At 42.8% G+C, this 26,275-nt stretch overlaps 1 protein-coding gene across 2 annotated transcripts in view; it reads left to right on the forward strand.

Moving 5' to 3' along the window:
* The window catches only part of LOC126262304 (venom dipeptidyl peptidase 4-like), a 181,015-nt gene that overhangs the window by 36,575 nt on the left and 118,165 nt on the right, over positions 1 to 26,275 (forward strand). For both annotated transcript variants that reach the window (XM_049958841.1, XM_049958840.1), the window contains exon 2: positions 2,234 to 2,396. In XM_049958841.1, the coding sequence (XP_049814798.1) occupies positions 2,304 to 2,396 (93 nt within the window). In that variant the 5' untranslated portion in view covers positions 2,234 to 2,303. The remainder of the gene's footprint in view (positions 1 to 2,233; positions 2,397 to 26,275) is intronic.

Genomic DNA, 26,275 nt, shown 5'->3' on the forward strand with positions numbered 1-26,275 from the left:
GTCATCTAATGTTGAAGGTCTATGGAATAATTTAGAGACGTATTGGACAGCACTATCATGCACAAACACAACAAAATCTTAACTCCAGAAACCGAAGAGTCTGTGCAGCTCTGAAGAGACTAAAATCTCAACAATTTTTCATTGCACTTAACGAAAGAGAGAGAAAATATTTATTTTGCTGGTCTATTCAGTTTTTACGAAGTGTCTGTACTTTTAAATAAAGTGTATAGCAGTTTTAAACATGGCTGTCTCTCAGCAACCGTATATACGTATCAGCATACGAATCACAGAGCCACCGGTTGCAAATAACTGTTTGGTACGTTGACCTAGGTTTCGACCCCTCTAAGGATGTCTTCATCAGAATGAAATTTTAAGAAACCGTAAAGCTACAATGGGAGAAAGCAATGATCGGAGTTTCGAGCAGATATGCTCATGTCAAAAATATTGAAGAGGACATCTTTAGAGGTTTTTGTTAAAAATTGAAACTCCTCTAGCTGTACTTAAGGTTTTACATTTATTTGGTTGCTAATTTTGACGTTGCGTCAACACCATCTTCAGGCCCGTACACTTTGATGAAATCAATTGTATGTGGCTCAGTACTAAAAGTCCGCGGTGAGACCAACACGTGCTCCACATGGATTGAGGGCAGTAACTACAGGTTAGTAGTACTAACTACTGCCCGCCAGGAGGGCAGTAACTACAGGTTAGTAGTACTAATTACTGCGCGCCATCCATGTGGAGCACGTGTTGGTCTCACTGTGGACTTCTAGTACTGAGCCACACGCAACTGATTTCATCAAAGTGTACGGGCCTGAAGATGGTGTTGACGCAACGTCGAAACTAGTAGCCAGATAAATATAAAATCTTAAGTACAGCTGGAGGAGTTTCAATTTTTAACAAAATGATACCAGTTGTGTCCCACCTTCATCCAATTTAAATATGGATGTACGAAGATCCTTAGAGGTGTCGAAATCAAGGTCAATGTACGAAACAGTTATTTGAACCGGTTGGCTGTGTGATTTCTATTCTGAAAGTGTGTAGCTTTCTTCACGGGTGATCAAAACTCTTGACCAGTAGTGTAGCTCCGACATGATGTTCTCACACCTATACAGATATAATATAATAAAATAATAGAATAGATGATAATAAAATGTTGAAATGCGTGGCTTTTTAAAATGTATTGAATTAATGAGATTAATTTTTCGGCATGAATGATGAGCACAGTAAGCTGAGCTAGGCCTGGAAATAAGTTCGTATTAGTTCATATTATTTTGCAGGGCGAAGTAGTTTCTTTCTCCGCTGTAGATTTGTGCTTACCATTCTTTATAATGCTACGTTTGGTCGCCGTGTTCACCTTTGAAGTCTTGACCGTGTTCCCATTAAGCTTATCGGATCTTCGTAATTTTCCAAAGTACACAGGTGGGCTTCAGTTCTTGTAATTATTGTACTCTTTGAAATAACAACTCACACGACCTTTCTGTTAATAAAACAATACTGTATTTTTCTAAACGGTGCACATATGAAATACATACTCCTCACTTATTCATAGCGACCCCAAAATGGCGGTCTACAATTACTCGCTAAAAATGGCGTGCTTCTCACTCGTTCACTAGCTGAGCGCGAATCCTTCCTTCCCCCTACTGGTACCAGAAAAAATCCTCTGTTTTTTAACAACTGAAAGTCAAAAAAATACATCACGGTAGGCATAGGCTCTATGATGGGCTACCGCTTCATCTTCTCTCTTTGCCTTTAAAGAAGACCAAAACATAAAGGAAATGCAAAGGGTTTATCACACAGACCACGACTGACACTTGTAACGTATTTAGGGCACTGAACAAGTGCCGTTCGTGGTCAAAGTCAATGCAATCTGCAGGCTTGTCTTACGTTCAAGCATACATGTTTTTGTACAATTCCTGAATGTTTTTCGAGGTGACAATTAAAACTGTAAGGCTAACATTCGATATGTCATCCTCAGCACATGAGCAGCTTCTAGCAGGCGATCTCCTGTTGGCCGCGCGGCATTAGCCGAGCGGTCTGAGGCGCTGCAGTCCTGGACTGTGCGGCTGGTCCCGGCGGAGGTTCGAGTCCTCCCTCGGGCATGGGTGTGTGTGTGTTTGTCCTTAGGATAATTTAGGTTAAGTAGTATGTAAGCTTATGGACTGATGACCTTAGCAGTTAAGTTCCATAAGATTTCACACACATTCGAACATTTGAATTTGATCTCATGTTGCAGAAAATCGCCTGGTCGCTCGCCACAGCCGTCGGCTGACATGGGCGTCTTCTAGCTGTGGGCGCCACGTGTTATGGGCAGCGAGCAACCGCGCCACTACCAGTCGAATCAGCAGCCACTGCCGGGGCCGTCAACCAACAGCATGGAGGGACAAGAATTCAAGAAGGTGAGGCCACCATATAGCATTAACTAACATCCCTTTACCCTTTTCTACAGATCATTCTCCTATGTGAGTGATATCACTTCATGATCCAAATTCACAATGAGCGCTCATATGCCAAATGTCTTCAGATACCCCCATTGAACGAGCTTTTGCTGGTGTTAGGCTATGCATGAGAGGGTGTACAGCGTGAACTCGAATGCACGAACAAAATTTCTGAGGTTGATCAGCGAAATTTTTTGTATATCTTGGTGTAGAGAACCCCCATGTCTCTGGCTCCTCCTTGCAAACTAATAATAACGTATTTTTTATTTATTCGGTTTATTACTGCAGTTGCCTTTGTTTCGGTGAAAAAAAACTTCACAAAAAAAAACCTGCAACATACAGTTATTGTAAAATGGAAGGATCTGGTTTCTCATAGACACCTCTGTACAAATGGAAGTACTGTGATGTGGTTGCCGTCGCTGCAATAAAAGGCACAGCGTAGCGCCGTTGTCCAGCTCTACAATGCGCTCAGTGGGCACGTACACAAGTACCTGGTGATCAAAAAGTCAGTATAAATTTGAAAACTGAATAAATCACGGAATAATATGGATAGAGAGGTAGAAATTGACTCACATGCTTGGAATGACATGGGGTTTTATTAGAACCAAAAAAATACAAAAGTTCAAAAATGGCCGACAGATGGCGCTTCATTTGATCAGAATAGCAATAATTAGCATAACAAAGTACGACAAAACAAAGATGATGTTCTTTACAGTAAATGCTCAATATGTCCACCATCATTCCTCAACAATAGCTGTAGTCGAGGAATAATGTTGTGAACAGCACTGTAAAGCATGTCCGGAGTTATGGTGAGGCATTGGCGTCGGATGTTGTCTTTCAGCATCCCCAGAGATGTCGGTCGATCACGATACACTTGCGACTGCAGGTAACGTCAAAGCCAATAATCGCACGGACTGAGGTCTGGGGACCTGGGAGGCCAAGCATGACGAAAGTGGCGGCTGAGCACACTATCATCAACAAACGACGCGCACAAGAGATCTTTCACGCGTCTAGCAATATGGGGTGGAGCGCCATCCTGCATAAACATCGTACGTTCCAGCAGGTGTTTATCAGCCAGGCTGGGGATGATGCAATTCTGTAACATATCGGCGTACCTCTCACCGGTCACGGTAGCAGTTACTGACGTTTTGCTGGCCGTCGTCATCTGTCGGACATTTTGTGAACTTTGTTTTTTTTTGTTCTAATAAAACCCCATGTCATTCCAAGCATGTGTGTCAATTTTTACCTCTCTATCTACATTATTCCGTGGTTTATTAAGTTTTCAAATTTATACTGACTTTTTGATCACCCGGTATATCAGCTGCCCCTACCACCATGTTTTATGCAACCCGCAGCGCCTTCAATTGTCATGTGCAAGATTTTCATATTCTCTCGCTCGCTACATGCAAATTATTAGTCCTACAGAAAAATGAACAGAACCTTTTCGTAGGAAATTTAATGTAGTTAAATTCTGTGCTGGGCTGCGTCTTCACCCAAGGCCATAGTTTTTGAATTACTCCAGAAAAAAGTGATCTTCACATGCGTTTTCTTGAATAACTCGAAAACTGTAGCCTCTGTCAAAAATGTACCCAAGTGCAAAATTTAACTACATTAAGTTTGCTACAAAAAGGTCAGGTTCATTTTTTTCTGTAGTACTAGCAGTACTTGAATAACAAGAGGGAATATATTAAAATGTTGAGCATCGTATTTGAAGGCATTGTGGGCTACCCAGAGGTAGTCCGCTGAATTAATTTGTATATTGGCCAACTCCATATCATTACACGTGCCCATACTACTGCGTATCACTATTGCAGTACAACTAACACTGCTGGAAAAATTAAACCGAGATAGACGGAGCGGTACTGAATGCAAGCTTGATTGGTTGATTTGGAGATTAAAGGGACTAAACTGAAAGGCCATCAGTCCCCAAAAGTTTGAGGACAAAGAGTACAGTGGGCGCTACTGTCGTCCACACCCAGTACCAGGAGTGAATGGAACAAGTTTGTTTCCAAACGAAGCCACAGCACATATTACAGACATTTACACTATTTTGCACATATTTTATTATAATGTACAGTAACTACAAAAAATAATGGCAGCACAAAATCAAGCGAAATGTAATTAGTTTGAAACAAGGCACCAGAAACTGCAGGTCCCTCAAACCAAAATATTCAGAAAATATCCCTGAACAACCTTCTAATTTTTTTATCGGTGTAGCTCTGGTTCGCTCTGTACAAGTACTGACCCAATACGTTACCACTGTAGACGAGTCTTCTGCCACAATGACTTAAGAGAGCGCGAGCTACGTAATTTTAAAGGTCATTTACCATTTCTTTGTGAAGTTTTATGAGTCCTCAGTGCGGTAAGTAAATAAACTGGTGCACTAAACTTAAGAACGGAAGTAACTCCCGCATTATATATGACTGTCAAGTAGCATAGCTCGATAAAACTTGGACCATACGTAGAAAGAGCTGCTACAGTGTATTGCAGCTAAGGTAACTGAAAGAAACTCAGTGAGACAAACAGAAATGATATTTTTATTGAAAGGTAACAGTTACCCTGAAGTCACCATGCTTTATGGGGGTCCCCTGGACATTAAATGAGGTGAGACATGGTTCTTAATAGAGTGAGTGATCACCAATGACGGCAGTGCATTCTCTGCAGCGTTCTTCCATGCTGGACAGGCTGGTAAGGAGTCCCACACGTGCACGATGGGATTTAAGTCGGGGGCAGGTCAATCCGCTCGCTGAATATTTTGTCGTTCCAAGGGTAAATGCTGTTCGATGCCGTTGCGCTTGGTCATTCATAAAGATGAAGTCATGGCCGAATGCATATCTGAGAAGACGCATTTGGCGAAGGAGTGCAGTGTACAGTATTACAAAAACATTAACCAGTGACAGCACTGTTTTAAAAGATTTTTGGGTTATTACTCCAATGCATCATTATGCCTCCCCACACCATAGCACCTGGACCACCAAAACGATCATCTTCGACGTTGTTGTATGTAATCTCATACAGCGAGAAGTGAGAACACGTAATGTACGAAGGAATACAAAGGAGTCCAAAGAAATGTATCCACTGTTTAAAAGTCCATAACTGGCAAACTAATTGACGGAGTTGTCTCATCTTTGGTAGTGTAATAGTTTGTAGTTCCGGCAATCGCTACACAAGCGTTGTATTGCGTTGTATTCTTTTGTCAGATGACAGTCGCCAGATAGTTAGTGTTTTGTTCTTAGTTGCACCTAATTACTCGAGTAAACATGGCTGGCGCAAGGCTTACATTCGATGAAAGGAAGTCAGTTTTGAAGTGGTATTTTAAGTACGAAAACATTAATGAGGTTCAACGGAAATGGCGAAATGAGTATCAAACAGAGCCACCGACACGTTTAACGATTCGTCGCATTCGAGACAAATTTGTAGCCGAAGGCTGAGTTAAAGATGTACACAAACAACGATCTGGACGACTGTAACACTAACAAGTCCAGCTAACTCCCATCGTGTGTTACAACAATTCACTCGCTCACCACAGAAGTCTGTGAGACAGTGTGCCCTTGATACTGGAGTAAGTCGCTCAAGTGTCCGGCGAATTTTGAAGACAGCAAAGTGGAAGTGCTACATCCCACGATTGCTACACACAATGAACGAGGACGACCCAGATCGTAGAATGGAGTACTGCGAGTGGTTTACTAACATGGTGCGCAACGATGAAGAGTTTGCAGAGATCATTGTGTGGTCTGATGAAGCACAGTTCAAACTCAGTGGTACAGTAAATCGCCACAATTGTACCTACTGGGCCGCCGAAAATCCGAACATCCATGTAGACAAAGCCGTGAATTTGCCAGGAGTATAAATGTGTGGTGTGGGTTGTCTTGCCTGGGCTTGATCGGGCCTTCTTCTTTGACGGTGCAGTTACCGGTGAGGTGTACCTTCAGAAGCTTCAGACATCTATTTTACCTGCCATCCGAGACTTGTATGGAGACGGAAGAGTTTACTTTCAACAAGATGGTGCCCCAGCCCACTATCAAAATCGTGTTAGGGCGTATCTCGACGAAAATCTACTAGGAAGATGGATAGTCCGTAGAGGTGCTGTGGAGTATCCACCACGTTCCCCAGACCTAATTTCTCTGGACTTTTACCTGTGGCGAACACTAAAGGACGTTGTTTATCGACAAAAGCCACGCACCTTGGATGAACTTCGAGAATCCATCGTATATTCATGTGCAAATATCCAACTGAACACGTTGCAGTAAGTAGTTCGTGCTGCAGTCCGGCGGCATCGTTTGTGTGTGGATGTTAATGGTGACCGTTTCGAACACCTACAGTGATATCTTTAAGTTGGTCTTTAAGCTACACTTTCACTAAAAATGAAACAACTCCGTCAATTAGTTTGCAAATTGTGGACTTTTAAACAGTGGATACATGTTTTTGGACCCCCGTATTATCAGTTTTTGAGGTTTTGCCTCCTTAGATAAGATATGACTAAAATAAATCATATACTTTGCACATTTGACGCATATTTTTATTCAGTAGGTCAAAGCCAAAACAGTCGGTACAACTGACGGTGACTAAAAACTTAACACTACCGAAGTAAGTGTTGCCAAATTTAGGGTTCTGTCACACGGATATACTGACAGTTAACTCGGACCGAGCCAGTCTCATCATTCATGTTTCTCACTTCAGCCGATGGAGGTTGTGTTATTGCTGTGGCACATGGGGTCACAGTTTGACCGTCTGGCGAGCTACACGTCCTAATGATAAAATGATACCTTGGTCAACTAATACGTATTACAGTCTTTGTGCCTGCTATGTGCCAAGTTACTGCGTAATTCGGTGATTTATAATACAAGACGGAAAAATGTCGCAACAGAAAAAAGTGATTAATTTAGAGTAATGAAACTTCTAGAAGACATTTTTCTAGGTAACAGGTTAATGTAAGCATTAAATAAGCCACGGCAAATGTGTGGTGCTGCTACATAAATCTGCATTAGTAACCGGTGTAACTGTCAGAATTTTGAATGCAAGCATGCAAATGTGTATCCATCGTGTCGAACAGATACCGGATCTCAATTTGTTGGATGGAGTTCCTTGCCTGTTGTCCTTGGTTTGACAATACAGAGACGGTTTTTGCTGTTTGTGGATGTCGCTGGAGTTCGGTGATGTCCCATATGTCACCGATTGGGGACAGATTTGGTGATCGAACAGGCCAAGGCAACATATCGATACCCTGTAAAGCGTGCTGGTTTACAACAGTGGTCCTTGGGCGAGTGTCAACCTGTTAGAAAACTCCCTCTGGAATGCTGTTCATGAATGGCAGCACAACAGGTAGAAACAACCGACTGACGTACAAATTTTCATTCAGGGTACGTGGGATAACCACGATAGTGCTCCAGTTGTCAACGAAATCGCACGCAAGAACGTAACTCCAGGCGTAGGTCCAGTACGCCTAGCACGCAGACAGGCTGGTTGCAGGCATCAACTGACTTCCTTCTAATCAACACACGGACATCACTGGCACCGAGGCAGAACCAGCTTTCATCAGAAAACACAACACACCTCCACTCTGCCCTGCAATAAGCTTTCGCATGACACCAGGGAAGTCGTGAATGGTGATGGTTTGGAGTCAGTGGAATGCCCGCTATAGGGCGTCCGATTTGTAGCTGTCCTTGACGTAACCGATTTGTAACAGTTTGTTGTGTCACTGTGATGACAACTGCTGCTCAAATCTCTGTTGCAAATGCAATACGATACGTCAGGGCCATACGCCAAACACGATGATCTTCCCTCTCGGTGGTGCCACGTCGCCATCCGGAGCTCTGTCATCTTGCGACAGCACATTCCTTTGACCAAAGATGCCAGCAATCATGTGCTACATTCCTGCCAAGTCTTTCTGCAGAACCGTAGAATAATCACACAGCTTCCATAGCCCTACTATACGACCTCGTTCAAACTTAATGAGGTATTGATAATGGTCTCTTTGTCGCCTTAAAGGCATTATTGACTATGATCGACTCACTACGTCCAATTTCGAAGATAACTAACGCTCACTACCGTTATAACGTTTATTTAAAGCAAACTTGATCAGCATCCTCATGTGACAGACGCGAAGTTGGAATAGACATCAACTTTCAGATGTAGAAACATGCCTACCAACTGTCGTTTACGTCTCACACAACTCCTCCTTACCGTTGCGATTTTTTCCGCCAGTGTATGAAAGGAAGTACCTCACAGAGTGTCGGTTCTTTCTCTACTTAAATGTTTCAACTACATTTGCGTTTGTATGCTAATGCTAGACATTAAAAAAATTATGACACTAAAAATGTATTGGTATGTCATCGCCGTGCATATCAAATTATTTTATTTGTTCAGGATAATAGGATTACACAATTATCTCAGAATATATAGAGGAATGAGAAATATATCTCCGATATGGTTCAACTTATGTGCGTACATGTAAACAAAGTACAGATGTACAGGTATGTAACTAGATATATTGGGTAGTTATCATTGGGAAAACGGATTACGTGGAGAACTTTTCCGCGTTGGCGTAGACGTGATTTTTACGCCAATATTAAACCTTATTCCCTAAACCAAGAGGAAATTTGACTATTCGCTGAAGCAGCTAAATTTCGGCATTAATGTAAGTAGGAATCGTGAGCGTCCAGAAAAAATTATTCGACAAGTGGCAATGCGCTAAAACTGCCATTTTTATATAATTAATTCTGTGAGTCTGAAACGTGTCATCCACCAAGAACTGGCAGAAAGTACACAAAACTTATTGTAACTTAGACTACTGGTAATTACTCAATGCTTTTGAGACGGATTACTTTGATACCTAAAGGGTAAACTTACTTCAGTGGTACATGTAATTTCTATATCTTTTTATATTAATCCACAGTCTGAAACAGTATCCTTATATGATTAAACCCAAGGTTTCCAATGAGTTATAAAATGTGGATAAAAAAATAATCGAAATATATTTCCTCTTTTTCCATTAATGTTGGGCTGACACCGAAAACTCAGAAGCTGAAAAATGGGAAACTCAGAACGACTGAGAAACTCCTGTTGGATGTCAACAACAATAACCAATAAGGAATGCCCCATTAATTGCCGCGTCCGAGCAACAATGAGCTTAACTACCGTCGGCCTTCTCTTGCATTTTCAATCGCATGTGGTAAAGCGATGAAACTCCTCCAGTTTCAGAGATGTTGCATTTTTTAATGTTCCTCGACGTGATGAAACAGGGAACAAATTTTAAAACAATGTTTATTCTACTTTGATGATGTCTATGCCATTTTCATTGATTGCGAAAAGGGATGGGGAAAACCGAACACTTAAAACCAATATCAGTATTTTAGTGCTGAATTACCGGTATTCTTCGGTATTTGTTGGGACTCATTTATAACAGGTGCTTTTTTATTAATAACGGAGTCTAAAACGGAAATATCAATTAATCATAGCTGCAGTGCCAAAATTTTTCGCTTTTAAGTAAACTTTTTTTAAAAAAAGAAGTAATTTTTATTCGAAGAATTTGCATTGGTTTCAAATGCTGCATTATTATAGAAAATGAGAAAAGTGATCAGTGCTAGTTTAATAACAATACCGACAGAAATGGGCAATCAGTACATAGCAGAAGGACAGTAGCAGCACAGCTGAGATAGTAGTTCCTTGTTGTACGTCGCGGCTTGAGGTATGTGTGTACGAGCAGTGTGCAAGATTTGCCGCCACGTGGTCTATACGGCAGTTTCTCGCTGTCGTCTCCGGGCATCCGCTGTATTGCAGAATGGAACCAACCCTACTCTGGAAACATTTTTAAAAAGTGCTGTAGCAGTGAAGTACACTGCTTCATTGCTGTAAAAGACTGAAGATTTATCTGCCATTTCCATGAAATAATAAAAGAGGAAGGCAGTTATGGTACAAGTAAAAAATGAAATACTTACAAAAAATTCATACACAGTATTCAACAAAGATAGAAAGCAGGTGATCTGTTCCTGTGTCTACAACATATGTGTTTAAGTATTTGTAGCCCGTGAAGAATTAACACGAAAAACAGAGTTCTTCAGCCTTAGTATTCACTCTTTAGCACTGATTGTTTATAATGTCCAAACAGTGGTATGTCAACAGCAGACTACTGGTGAGTTTTTGTAGTGTTCAACCACTTATCAAATTTCGAGAAAGGCAGTGAACGATTGACGGACTAAGTTTTCTTTCTTCTGCCTATTTAATTTCATGTTTTGATTATATGTGTCCTGAAACTGAGAGAGTCAAAATTTTTCAATCTTTGTTCGATTTCTCTGTTTATTACAGGACGTGACAGGAGTAAAAAACCGAAAATCGGTTATTTCAGGAACCGGTTATTTTGAGCGGCTCTAACAGTCGCGTTAAACTGGTGTGGGGAAAAAATGATGTTACAAAAACCAATTGTTTCAGCGATAACCGCCATCCCCACTTCACATATGATTACATTAATGCGTTTATTGCTCTACTAATATTAAAAATGTTCTTCCAAGCACCGACGGAAAATTCAGTTAACTTTATTGCTTTATTTTCATGCTTTCCATTTTTTTGCTGCTAGTAAAACTAAATTTGAACTAAATATGTTGTGAATGCTACATTTTTGCGTTGGTTAGGCCAGAGTATGACTTGATGAACGAGATGAACGTGAGAAATCTCCCAAAACCACCCTCGAACTGGCCAGTATAATTTTAGCAGTGTAGGTCTAACCCAAGTCGGTCCGTGTCTTTCGTAACATTACTGTGCGACCGTGCCACTTGGATTGCAGAATTCGTAGCTCTACGAAAGCATGTGGCACGATGTTGCAGCCCATAGAGCGAGCGTTTGCCATTTTTCTAGTGCAGAAAATGGTATCTTCATATTCATTAGATGATATACAGATGTACACACTTACAGTTCTTCAGAGTCGCTACAATAGCACTGCCATGTAAAACTGAATGTTCAGTCAGCAACCTGACACAAATTTTCTTCGTCCACGGACAAACGGAAAACCAGTATTGTGAGTCCGTTGTGCAGCAAAGGAAGGGGGCATCCAAAAGGGAAGTGGGGACGGATGAATGGCACGTACACTGTAGTCATGTTAACGTTGTACTGGAAATTAGAGTCAGAATCTGCTCGCCAGGGTGTTGGACTGACCTCTTTCTGCTACCGATAAGGGCTGTCATAGCAAGTGATAGAGAAAAAAATTGAGGGCATTACTTCGACACGATACTGTAAAGGTTCACATGAAATTTATCTGCAGAGAAGCGCTGGAAACATAGCAACACCATGGAAAAATGGATCTGAGCACTATGCGAGTTAACTTCTGAGGCCATCAGTCGCCTAGAACTTAGAACTAATTAAACCTAACTAACGTAAGGACATCACACACATCCATGCCCGAGGCAGGATTCGTACCTACAACCATAGCGGTCGCTCGGTTCCAGACTGTAGCGCCTAGAACCGCACGGCCACTCCGGCCGGCAACACCATGGAATCTGCACGGCTTTACATCATCTGTGTGATACCAAAAAATGATTCCCCCCCCCCCCTCACTCCATCAGCACTCCCCCTCCCCCTTTTCAGGCGCCTTTCGTAGCAGTCCAAGTATGATAGCGATGCACGCCATACACATATCAACATGTTGCAAATAAAAGTCAGACGCCAATGACTAACACAGAAATATTTGTAGACGTACGGAACGGTACGGATGTCTGGTGAAATCGGTAGTTATGTGTTGTCTGTGTATCTCAACAAGTTTTTAGAAATATTTCATCATAACAGAGCAGACAGGGAAAAAAAGTACGTTCCCTATTGAGGGGCTATTCCGCAACGGAAGACACGAGAAAAATACTCTGGCATACAAAACTTTAGGACGAAAGTAAGTTTCGCATGATATGTCACTACCAGGAAACACAGCTCGATGAAACTTGTATTATACAGAGAAAGAACTGTTGTAGCACAGTACAGAAAGAAACTGAAAGAAGTACGTAATAAGACGGACAGAAATGACACTTTTATTCAAAGGCAGTTACTACACTGAAGTCACCGCGATTCGTTATGGTCCTTTGGACATTACAAAAGGCAAGAAGGATTCTTAATAGGATGCGTGATCGCCACGGACGGCAATGCATGCTTAATCCACGCTATGAAACGAGCTCCCATGCCCGCCACAGGACAGGTAGGTCCTTCCACTCACAAGTGCTGTGTGGTCGTTGCTGCTTGGGGACGTGCTAAGTATCCACAACGTATCCCACACGTACTGGATGGCATTTAAGTCGGGAGAACGGGCAGGCCCGTCCATTCACCAACTATCCTACCGTTGCAAGAGCGTCTCCATCTGCTCTGTTCGATGCGGTCGCGCGTTGTGATCCATAAAAATGAAGTCATGGGCGAATGCACCCCTGAAAAGACGCATATGGGGAAGGAGAACAGTGTCACAATAACGTTGACCGGTGAGTGAGCCGTGTTGAAAGATCTGGAGATCAGTACGAGGATTTCCCAGAATGTAATGCACAACATTTTTTTTTCTCGGCCGAAAACAATGCTACGATTGCGAAACGAAATCTCCTGAGTGAGCGCACCAAGTTTCCGTCACTTCCGACAGATAGCGTAGCTGTAGGACAGTTTCCAAATGGCATCTGAAGGGGATGTATAATAGGCGTTCAAAAACAAAGGAGCTGGAGGCATAATTACAGAAACCAGTACCTGTATGTTAGAAGTACTGGGCCTGGCTGTTGAGACACTTGTCCCACTATGACAAAAGGCGGTGAATGGCTGTCTCATAAAATTCCCGGTGCTACGATGTTAACCAGTTTCGCATGTACAGCTGGACGTCATCGTCCAAGGTGAATCATTTGCCACTCAGAGCCTTTTTAAGGGGACCAAAAATGGAGTAATCACAGGAAGAGAGGTCCGGGTTGTATGGAGGGTAGCCGAGAACCTCCCATTTGAATTTCTGCAGATTGCCGCGACTTTGTTTGCCGTAATTGCTTTTTCGTGGAGCAGAATGACTCCACGGGTGAGACTGCCCGGTCGATTTGGTTTAATCGCTTGGCGAAGGGTGGTCAAGGTTTGCAAGTAACGCTGGGCATTCACTGTTGTCCCGTGCTGCAGGAAGTGTATCAGAAGGAATGAATTTTTGGTCCCCTTAAAAAGGCTCTGAGTAGCAAACGATTCACCTCGGATGACGACGTCCAGCTCTATGTACGGAACTGGTTAACATCGTAGCCCCGAGAATTTAATGAGACAGCCATTCACCGCCTTGTGTCACAGTGGGACAAGTGTTTCAACAGCCAGGGTCAATACTTGTAACATACAGGTACTAGCAATTAGCCGTCATTGGATTTCTAACTACAGAGAAAGAAACTGTGGGGAATATTCACAAACGCTTGTGCAAAGTCTATGGAGCATGTGTCTGTCCTCACGAATGACATCAGCTCGCTGCAACATGTCAGGTGTGACAGCCGTGGATGGTCTGCCCGACCGCTGCAAATTGTGGAGCCGAACTGCCTTCTGATGACCCAGCGACTAACTGTACTTCGGTCGACAGCATTGTAACTCCCTTCACCATAACACTTCGACCCCCAAAACGATCATGTTCCACAATGTTCCTGGTTGCATTACGTATGCCCAACTTTCGCCATATGAGGCTACATCCAGCATTGTCGAACATGTTCGTTTTCGTGGTCAAAGTGTTGTGGTGTGGGGAGGCACAATGTTGCATGGGCGTACTGAACTGCAAATCTTTGAACACAGTGCATTCATTGCTCAACGTGATTGTGATTCTGTACACTGTACTCCTTCACCACGTGCGTCTTTTGAGGGGTGCCTTGGCCAAGACTTTGTTTCTGTGGACGACCATGTCCAGCGGCATCGAACTGTGGAGGTGGTGGAGCTCTTGGAACGAGAGGATATTTGGTGAATGCTCTGGCTTTCCCGTTCCCCTGACTCAAATCCCATTCAGTATGTGTGGGATACGTTGGGGATACTTACTGCAGCAACTAGCAGTTGTCGACCGCTCGGGTGTAGGAATGGATCGCTGTACCACGAGAAATACTTACCAGCCTTGTGGCCAGCACGGGAGCCCGTTCCAGAGCATGTTGCCGACCCTAGTGATCACGTACCCCATTGAGAACCATCTCCCATCTTTTTTTAATGTCCATGAGACCATAAAGAATCTCGATGACTTCACTGGAATTTTTTCGCTTGGATAAAAGTGCCATTTCTGTTCGCTGCACTACATATTGCTGTTTAGTTACCTTCTGTACTATAGGGGAGCAGTTCTTTCTAAGCATGATCCACCTTCCATCGAACTTCGTCACTTGGCAGTGACACGTCAAGCAAAAGTTACATTGCCGGCCGCGGTGGCCGTGCGGTTCTGGCGCTGCAGTCCGGAACCGCGGGACTGCTACGGTCGCAGGTTCGAATCCTGCCTCGGGCATGGGTGTGTGTGATGTCCTTAGGTTAGTTAGGTTTAAGTAGTTCTAGGTTCTAGGGGACTTATGACCTAAGATGTTGAGTCCCATAGTGCTCGGAGCCATTTTGAAAAGTTACATTCGTTCCTAGGTTTTGCACACCAGTGTAGGAACACTTGCCTGCTTTAAAAACGAAGTGGCCAGTAGCAACGAACCCTATTTTTCCAACGAAATAGAAAGTTCCTGCCATTGTAAAAGCGAGAAGTCTACGTATCACTGGCATTAAAGACATACGGACATGTCACTCCTGAATTATCACCGGCCACACGATCTAGTTTTCACTTGTTCATCTTTGTCAGAGACCATTGCTTCAACCTTGGCAATTGTGTTCAAGTGCAAAAGAAAATAACATTTAAAGCGCCCTCTTTAAGACGGAGCTATTAGAACTTGACGGTGTCAAGGGCTCACCGAGCGAGGAAGGGACACCACTGCAAATCCCAATGCGGCCATCCAGATGTACGTTTACTAAGGTTTTCTTTAATAATCCCGGGATGGTTCCCTATTGGCGCCGGCCGGGGTGGCCGACCGGTTCTAGGCGCTACAGTGTGGAACCGCGCGACCGCTACGGCCGCAGGTTCGAATCCTGCCTAGGGCATGGACGTGTGTGATGTCCTTAGGTTAGTTAAGTTTAAGTAGTTTTAAGTTCTAGGGGACTGTTGATGGTTCAAATGGCTCTGAGCACTATGGGACGTAACATCTATGGTCATCAGTCCCCTAGAACTTAGAACTACTTAAACCTAACTAACCTAAGGACATCACACAACACCCAGCCATCACGAGGCAGAGAAAATCCCTGACCCCGCCGGGAATCGAACCCGGGAACCCGGGCGTGGGAAGCGAGAACGCTACCGCACGACCACGAGCTGCGGGCGGGACTGTTGACCTCAGCAGTTAAGTCCCATAGTGCTCAGAGCCATTTGAAACTTTTTTTTCCCCTGTTGGCTTCCCCTACACTGTCTCGTAGCCTACGAGATGTTAATTAAATCCAGTCTTCCTTCATTCTTGTAAAGTTTGGGAAGTTTACGAGGGACTTCTGCAACCGATGTTAATGTGTAGCTGGGCAGGGAAGGGGGAAGAAGGCTGTTAAATATGCCTCGTGGCGGCAGTGTGCAGGAGGTCGAACGGTCAGGATTTGATAGTGGGCATCCAGGGCTGCCGTTAAATGACAAAATAGGAAATTAAGTACAATAAAGAGGATATATTTCAATATACGGAGTACAAAGGGCGCGCCTAGGGTCGGAAGTTAGCAGGTTTAGGCCAGTCTGATTCATCATCGCCCAGCTCAAACAGTTCAGGGTAGAAACTTGAAATTTGGAGAGGGCGTTGATCTTATAATGTAGGCGTCATTAAGGAAAGGATTTTTCGAAATTCCACTATTAAGTGGATGAAATAGGGGATGAAAAGCTTTTTGAAATTTCAGTATTTTTGGAAATTTAACCCATATAACGTGAAATAATGGGTGGAAGCTTTGAAAATAAATCGTTATTAAAGAACTATTAAAGTACCGGTATTCTTAAAACTACATGTATGAAAATTAGTATTTGACTTGTCGGCTACAAATTAACAAATAAATGTTTCTGTTTTTTTAGAAATACAACCCCTAAGGGGGTGAAATAGGGAATGAGATGTTTTGTGAAAATATGTTATGAAAGCAGTTTTGAAGCTAAAGCTATGAAAATTTGAATTTGGCTTCTCAGTTAGAAATAAAAATAATAGGTATTTCACTATTTTTGAAAATTCAACTGCCATGGGGGTGAAAGAGGGGATGAAAGTTTTTAAGGAAATATTTTGTTGTACAAGCATTTTCGAAGCTAAAGCTATTAAAATTTGTATTTGGCTTCTCTGTTACAAATAAAAAATACGCATCTCAGCCTGGCATTCAACCCTTAAGAGGATGAAATAGGGGGTGAAACGTTTTATGAAAATATTTCATTGTGAAAGCATTTTTAAAGCTATATCTTTGACAATTAGTGCTTCGCTTCTCGGTTGGAAATGAAAAAGTACATGTTTCGCTGTTTTTTGAAGTTTAACTCCTACGGGGGTGAAACAGAGCCAGACTTATTCACTGACACATAATCGCCCTGTGCAAACCCCTAAGGATATAAACTGAAATTTTGAGAAAGTGTGAATCTTACACTGTGGGCATCGTTCAAGAAGGGACTGTACGAAATTCCACTCCTAAGAGGATGAAATAGGGGACGATTGACTCGCTATTAAGGCAATTTTAAAGTTATAGCTATGAAAACTGGTATTTGATTTCAAAGTCAAAAATAAAAAAAAAGTGTTTCAGCATGTTTGGAAATTCAGCCACTAGGGGATAAAACAATAGGTGAAAGTTTTTTGAAAATAAATTGTTATTAAGGAAACTACAAAAGCATATATAACTCTACATTCATAAAAATTGACTTCTCGGTTAGAAATAAAAAATATATGTTTCACTGCTTTTGGAAATTCAACCGCTAAGGAAGTTAAGTAGGAGATGACCATTCTTAAGAAAATACGTTTTTATATTACAAAAAATTTAAAAGCTGAATCTACGAAAATTGGTATTCTACCTCTCGGTTATGTATAAAGAAATATTTTAGGGGATGAAAGGTTCTATGGAATTATCTCCAGAAGAACGCAAAATATGTGATGATCAAAACTGTGAACTCCAGCTACTAGGAGCGCCTTTTGGTCGGAATCACTCGTACATTCGAAAAAGACCATGATTTTATGGCCTTAATTAGCGTGTAACGTTTAAACGTGTTACATTTTATAAACAACAAAGAAATTCGCTTACAGGAGAAAGAATGCAGTCTGTACAGTCCATAGAGCCCACGCGAGCGAAGCAGTGGGCGCTAAGCCAGTAGAAATATACACCTACATCTTTACTTTGCAAACCACTGCGAATTGTATGGCGGAGGGTACGTCCTATAGTACCAGTTTTTAGAGTTTTTTCCCGTTCCTCTCACATATGTGTGTTTGTTCAAATGCCTCCTTGCGTGCTGTAATTAATCTAATCTTGTAACCACGATCCCTACGGGAGCGATACGTAGAGGGTTGTAGTATATTCCTAGAGCCATCATTTCAAGCTGGTTCTTGAAACTTCGCAGGTAGGCTTTCACGGGATAGTTTATGTCTATCTTCAACAGACTGCCGATTCAATTTCTTCGGCCTCTCTGTGAGACTCTCCCATGGGTAAAACCTGTGACCATTCGTGCTGCCATTCTCTGAATACGTTCAATGTCCACTGTTAGTCTATCTCGCTCGTGTCCCGCACTCTTGAGTAAACTTCGAGGATGGGTTGCATTTCCGTAGTGTTCAACCAATAAATCAAAGGCTACTACCTGCTTTACCTATGACTGAGACTGTGTGTTCATTCCATTTCATATACACAAAAAGCGTTACACCCAGGTATTTGTAAGAGTTAACAGATTCCAACCATGAGTCACTGATATTGTAATTATAGCATATCACGATAATTTCGTTTTGTGAAGTGCACAGTTTTATATTTCTGAAGATTTAAAGCAAGTTACCAATTGTCGCACGAGTTCGAAATATTATCAAGATCTGACTGAATATCAGTGCAGCTTCTTCCAGACAGTACTCCACTACAGATAACTGCAACATATGCAAAAAGTCTGAGTTTAATATTATCCGCAAGGTCATTAATATACAATATGAACAGCGAGGGACCTAACACACTTCAATATTCCGAGACCCAAAGAGACAAGAGTGTGCCGAGAATACAAATTCCAGGCATTACTTCTCGTCACGGACAGTGCAGTGGCCGACGACCTTCTCATAAAAACCGAGAGCTTTGGCGTTTTCGTAGAATTGTCAGCGCTAGCGGACAAGCAACGTTGCATGAAATAACCGTAGAAATCAGTGTGGTACGAACGATGAAAGTATCTGTTTGGACAGTGCGGCGAAATTTTGCGTTAATAGGGCATAGCAGCAGACCATCGGCGCTAGTGTCTTTGCACGACTTCGCCAGCAGCGCGTCTCCGGGATCCTTACCATATCGATTAGACACTAGACTACTGGAAAACCGTGGCCTGGTCAGATGAGTCCCGATTTCAGTTGCTAAGAGCTGATGGTAGGGTCCGAGTGTGGCGCTCACGAAGCCATAGATCCAAGTTGTCAACAAGTCACTGTGCAAGCTGTTGTGGCTCCATAATGGTGTGGGCTGTGCATGGAATGGACTGGGTCCTCAGATCCAACTGACTTACTTGGAGACCATTTGCAGCCAGCCATTCAAGACTTTCATGTTCCCAAAAAAGAAGGAATTTTTATGGGTGACAGTGTGCCATGTCACCGGGCGACAGTTGTTCGCGACTGGTTTGAAGAACATTCTGGACAATTTGAGCGAGTTATTTGGCCACCCAGATCGACCGACGTGAATCCTGTCGAACATTTATGGAACATAATCGAGAGGTCAGTTCGTACACAAAATGCTGTAAAGGCAAACTTTCGGAATTATGGACGGCTATACAGGCACCATGGCTCAGTATTTCTGCAGGGGACTTTCAATGACTTGTTAGGACCATGCCACGTCGAGTTGCTGCACAACATTCGGCAAGAGGAGATACGACACAATGTTAGGAGGTGAACAATGGCTTTTGTCACGTCAGTGTACTGCGGCCGTAAAGGGTGACGTGAATACTCACAAGGGAACCTCCCCATCGCACCCCCCTCAGATTTAGTTATAAGTTGGCACAGTGGATAGGCCTTGAAAAACTGAACACAGATCAATCGAGAAAACAGGAAGAAGTTGTGTGGAACTATGAAAAAATAAGCAAAATACACCAACTGAGTAGTCCATACGTATGATATACAACAACAAGGCTCACGTGAGCCCAGGAGCGCCGAGGTCCCGTGGTTAGCGTAAGCAGCTGCGGACCGAGAGGTCCTTGGTTCAAACCTACCATTGGGTGAAAAGTTTAACTTATTATTTTCAGTTTATGTAACAAACGCTTACATTTTCATCAATTTTTGGGAGTGATTATCAAATCCACAAGATAATCTAAATCGGGCAAGGTAGAAGAATCTTTTTAGCCATTCGCCAAGTGTACAAGTTAGGTGGGTAGACAACATATTCCTGTCATGTGACACACATGCCGTCACCAGTGTCGTATAGAATATATCAGACGTGTTTTCCTGTGGAGGAATCGGTTGACCTATAACCTTGCGATCAAATGTTTTCGGTTCCCATTGGAGAGGCACGTCCTTTCGTCTACTAATCGCACGGTTTTGCGGTACGGTCGCAAAACACAGACACTAAACTTATTACAGTGAACAGAGACATCAATGAACGAACGGACAGATCATAACTTTGCGAAAATATACTAAAATTTTCAGTGGAGGGAAGACTTGAACCTACGACCTCTCATTTCGCAGCTACTCACGCTAACCACGGGACCACGGCGCTCCTTGAGTCCTATACTCATTGATGTTGCATATCTTCGCATGGACTACTCAGTTTGTATATTTTACTAATTTTTTTCATAGTTCCACACAACTTCTTCCTGTTTTCTCGATTGATCTGTGTTTAGTTTTTCAAGGCCTATCCACTGTGCCAACTTATAACTAAATCTGAGGGGGGTGCGATGGGGAGGTTCCCTTGTCAGAGTTTTTCGATGTAACAAACGTAGCCAGACGTGATTATACACTGTCACTTCAGGTGTATAACAGTTACAGAGAGTATTTTATCAGGGACACACTGGATGGGTGGGATGGTGGAATTTCAATTGGCGGCTGGAAAATCAACAATCTGTGTTTTGTCGATTATACTATCCCCATTGCGGGAAGTGTGAAAGAACTTAGAGACCTGTCCTCCAGAGTGAAGACTGTTCTTTTAAATATTGATCTAGAGATAAACATGAAAAATTCCAAACTAACAGTTATTAATCGACAAGTTTTAAATCAGATCCTGCTTACAGGTTGCGTAAAGGTACTGAATGATAGTGTATATCTAGGATCTCTGATCAGAGACGCAGGAAACTGTGACAAAGAAAAAAAGGACGAATGGTCTTTGGACGAACCAGGCAATATCCAAAACAACGAAGATGCGCGTAGTGAAATCATGTGTGATCCCTATATTCTAGTACGGCTGCGAGACCTGGATCGCGAAAGCTAGTGGCAAGAGCCGAATTGATGCCTCCGAGAGCTGGTGTGGGAGAAAGATATTACGCCTACAATGGATAGAAAGAAGAACCAGTGTTCCCATGATAGAAGAACTTATTTCCACAAGAAATTTATCTTCGCCTGTCAGTTGAAGCTACTTCAAGATACTTGGGCACATTTGAGAAGAGAAAGGGATAATTTAGACCGTCTTGCAAGGCAAAATCGAAGACATAAGAGTAGCAAGCAGAAGAAAATTACCAGCGTACCTCTTCACATTATATTAAGAGCTGGCGATCGCTGTGGATGGAGACGTCTATTCGAAGATTCTGTTGGACTGTGCGGCTGGTCCCGGCGAAGGTTCGAGTCCTCCCTCGGGCGCGGGTGTGTGTGTGTGTGTTTGTCCTTAGGATAATGTAGGTTAAGTAGTGTGTAACCTTAGGGACTAATGACCTTAGCAGTTAAGTCCCATAAGATTTCACACACAATTGAACATCTTTTTAAGATTCTGTTACTTCATAATAAACGAAGAAATGAAGTCACTATACTCAGCAGTGAGTAAATCAACTAATGATGATGGTTACCAAAATAGAATTTTTTCTCCGTTTGACTGATATTCCTTTGGAATCACACGATACACGAATTCTCTGTGATGTTGTGACCTATAGTACCTCTGTAATGACGTCTCTAAGGTAGAACAGTCCGTTACAATGTTCGCTTACAGGAGTGGAAGATAGAAGAGGATCGTAAAACCTCCGGTAAATTTTATTATAAGATAGACAGCCGGAAATTGCCAATGTTGCCGGACGGCAGCCGTAAAGCACTCCAACTGGTGCGCCTAATTACCTCTAATTGTGCAGCCTGACACCCATGACCTGAGTAATTGACGCCTACACGTGCCCGGAGCAAACGCTTCGGGACACACAGCACTTAACAGGTTTACATAGACGACCGACATGTTCACGCAACGGCTTGGCAGTATTGCGGCGTTCTATACTAGCAAACTTCCAGTCATAATGACGACCTACTGCTATCCTAAGAGATACTCTGCAGTCCTGGTCTGTAAATGCGTATAAATAACTCACTTCACGGACTGTGCGGCCCTACCGCTGGAAGTTCGAGTCCTCCCTCGGGCCTGGGTTGTTCTTAGCGTAAGTTAGTTTAAGTAGTGTGTAAGTCTAGGGACCGATGATCTCAGCAGTTTGGTACCTTAGGAATTCACACGCATCTGAACATTTTTTTTTACTCACTTCTTTGTTTATAACCAGTGAAGGTAGTCTACTTACACTACTAGAAGAAGACGCGTGTGAAGCAGCATAATTTGGCAATCGGATGTTCCTGACATTTGCAAACAGAAAGTCATCAGCATTTTATGCTTCTCATCATTGTGTCGTGCTACATACAGGGTTTCTATAAAGTACCGCTATCATTTCAGAAAATCATAACTTGTAAATTATTTGATAGAGAATGGTAGTAGGTTGTAAAACGTTTAGCAGCTCTCATTTTTTTCCCGCAACGCGCTTCCCAGAAGTCAGTCACGCGAATTGCAGTAATCATCAATTCACCGATGTAAGTGGTTACGCCTTTTGTGTAGACATGCAAATAGTCGAAGCAATGCAGTCAAACGATCGTCCTCTGCGTTATGCATTCGTGTTTTCCTTGCTGGCCTAAACAGATGCTAACAATGACTACCTGAAAAAGGGCCTGTTTCCAGATGAAGCTGCGTTTCACATGTATGAACCGCCATAGGATTCATTTGGGGCTCTGAAAACCGATGCAACACATGAACACATCCGTGATACTCCGAAGCTTAATGTCTGGTGCCGCCTAATGCGCGAGGACCTCTCTTTTGGGACATCAACATGGAGGCGCTACTGGAAGATCTGAAGAGCAGTGACGATGTGCTAGAGGTCATAGCATACGCAGACGACCTCCTCCTGGTGGTCGGCGACCGTAGCCGCCAAGACTTAGAGCCTGAAGTGGAAAGAGCCATAACCATACTTACAACATGGTGCCACAAAACGAAAATGACGAACGCGCCCAATAAATCGACATATCTCTTACTCAAAGGCCAACTTGTCAGAAATCCCACAGTGAGAATCAATGGCTCACCAGTTCTTCGGCGCCGCGAGGCCCGATACCTTGGTGTAGTCATCGATGAGAGGTGGAACATCGCATCACATATTGATACCGTATCTCAAAGATCCTTACTATTGCTAAACAACCTCATTGGAATAGGCCACAAACGCTTTCATCTTCCACCAAATTTAATCAAACTGTATCACAATAGTATTTTAACATCAATAGTAGGATACGGATCAGGGGTCTGGGCACACAGACTCACGAGGGTCACGCCTGCTATGGCAGCGTAACATGCTGCTACGTTCAGCAGGGGCATACAGAGCAACACCTGGAGGGGCGCTTCTTGTGCTAATGGGGATCTGTCCACTGGACATTAAAATCCGTGAGCAGGCCGCCTGGTACTGGGCGAAGAAGGAGAAAAGGGATAAGATAAGGGAGATACTGGGGGTTTACGCTGGGGAAAAAATGCAATTAAAAAGAGAGGGCTCGAACTATGGCAGGAACAGTGGAATAACGAGGATACGGGGTGCACAACCTATGAGCTGGTACCGGACATAGAGGAACGAGTAAAGCTTACGTATTTCATTTCTACGAGAGGAATGCTGCACTTTCTTACTGGACATGGACCCTATCTGACAGATCTATGTCGGTTTGGGAAGCAGGCTACACCCGCGTGCGACTGTGCTGCTGTGCAAGGCACACCAGAACATGTGGTGTAGGAGTGCCACCTCTTCGATAACGTAGCAAACTAACTACGACAACAACTCCCGAATAACGACACGTACCACCTGCTAAGGCATGACAACACCTTCAATGTCTTGAACAAATTGACAGACGAAATTTCGAAAAAAGTCCTTAAGAATTTTCTCAGGGACAACCATTAAAAAACCAGTAAAAATAGCACCAACTCAGACTCCGTGCACATTTCCTGTTCCGCCGGGCCGGGACTTGGCCAGCCATTCCACGGCTGGAATCCGCCTTGCTCTGGACTAGGGGGGGAGGGTGTACAATAACCGGATAGGACTACGCACCAATTATGACACTAGATGTAAAATTAGGTTAGATGTAGAAGATAGGATAAGGCTTTTAGGATAGACTGCAGCGATACCAAGTTACTGGCCAGCCCAGTGCCATGGGTATGCCCACTGGGATGAGCTCAGTGGGCCAGGCCAACATCCATCAGGTTTATAGAGCAATGGCACACCTGTAACGCTGCAGGTAGCATAAGTTTTTCGTAGATTAAGTAGAATTAGGAACCACATAGCGGTAAGATCATAACTAAGATTTACCTGTAGTGTAGAATAAATAGCTGCATGTTTGTGTATGAAAATAGGATCCACTAATGCAAGACGAGGGCTAGTAGAAATCCTTGGGTAACAGAAGAAATATTGAATTTAATTGATGAAAGGACAAAATATAAAAATGCAGTAAATGAAGCAGGCAAAAAGGAATACAAACGTCTCAAAAATGAGATCGACAGGAAGTGCAAAATGGCTAAGCAGGGATGGCTAGAGGACAAATGTAACGATGTAGAGGCTTATCTCACTAGGGGTAAGATAGATACTGCCTACAGGAAAATTAAAGAGACCTTTGGAGATAAGAGAACCACTTGTATGAACATCAAGAGCTCAGATGGAAACCCATTTCTAAGCAAAGAAGGGAAAGCAGAAAGGTGGAAGGAGTATACAGAGGGTCTATACAAGGGCGATGTACTTGAGGACAATATTATGGAAATGGAAGAGGATGTAGATGAAGATGAAATGGGAGATACGATACTGCGTGAAGAGTTTGACAGAGCACTGATAGACCTGAGTCGAAACAAGGCCCCCGGAGTAGACAACATTCCATTGGAACTACTGACGACCTTGGGAGAGCCAGTCCTGACAAAATTCTACCATCTGGTGAGCAAGATGTATGAAACAGGCGAAATACCCTCAGACTTCAAGAAGAATATAATAATTCCAATCCCAAAGAAAGCAGGTGTTGACAGATGTGAGAATTACCGAACAATCAGTTTAATAAGCCACAGCTGCAAAATACTAACACGAATTCTTTACAGACGAATGGAAAAACTAGTAGAAGCCGACCTCGGGGAAAATCAGTTTGGATTCCGTAGAAATACTGGAACACGTGAGGCAATACTGACCTTACGACTTATCTTAGAAGAAAGATTAAGGAAAGGCAAACCTACGTTTCTAGCATTTGTAGATTTAGAGAAAGCTTTTGACAATGTTGACTGGAGTACTCTCTTTCAAATTCTAAAGGTGGCTGGGGTAAAATACAGGGAGCGAAAGGCTATTTACAATTTGTACAGAAACCAGATGGCAGTTATAAGAGTCGAGGGACATGAAAGGGAAGCAGTGATTGGGAAGGGAGTAAGACAGGGTTGTAGCCTCTCCCCGATGTTATTCAATCTGTATATTGAGCAAGCAGTAAAGGAAACAAAAGAAAAATTCGGAATAGGTATTACAATCCATGGAGAAGAAATAAAAACCTTGAGGTTCGCCGATGACATTGTAATTCTGTCAGAGACAGCAAAGGACTTGGAAGAGCAGTTGAACGGAATGGATGGTGTCTTGAAGGGAGGATATAAGATGAACATCAACAAAAGCAAAACGAGGATAATGGAATGTAGTCGAATTAAGTCGGGTGATGTTGAGGGTATTAGATTAGGAAATGAGACACTTAAAGTAGTAAAGGAGTTTTGCTATTTGGGGAGCAAAATAACTGATGATGGTCGAAGTAGAGAGGATATAAAATGTAGACTGGCAATGGCAAAGAAAGCGTTTCTGAAGAAGAGAAATTTGTTAACATCGAATATAGATTTAAGTGTCAGGAAGTCATTTCTGAAAGTATTTGTATGGAGTGTAGCCATGTATGGAAGTGAAACATGGACGGTAAATAGTTTGGACAAGAAGAGAATAGAAGCTTTCGAAATGTGGTGCTACAGAAGAATGCTGAAGATTAGATGGGTAGATCATATAACTAATGAGGAGGTACTGAATAGGATTGGGGAGAAGAGGAGTTTGTGGCACAACTTGACCAGAAGAAGGGATCGGTTGGTAGGACATGTTCTGAGGCATCAAGGGATCACAAATTTAGTATTGGAGGGCAGCGTGGAGGGTAAAAATCGTAGGGGGAGACCAAGAGATGAATACACTAAGCAGATTCAGAAGGATGTAGGTT

Source organism: Schistocerca nitens, chromosome 6 (assembly GCF_023898315.1).
Source record: "Schistocerca nitens isolate TAMUIC-IGC-003100 chromosome 6, iqSchNite1.1, whole genome shotgun sequence".
Classification (NCBI taxonomy): domain Eukaryota; kingdom Metazoa; phylum Arthropoda; class Insecta; order Orthoptera; family Acrididae; genus Schistocerca; species Schistocerca nitens.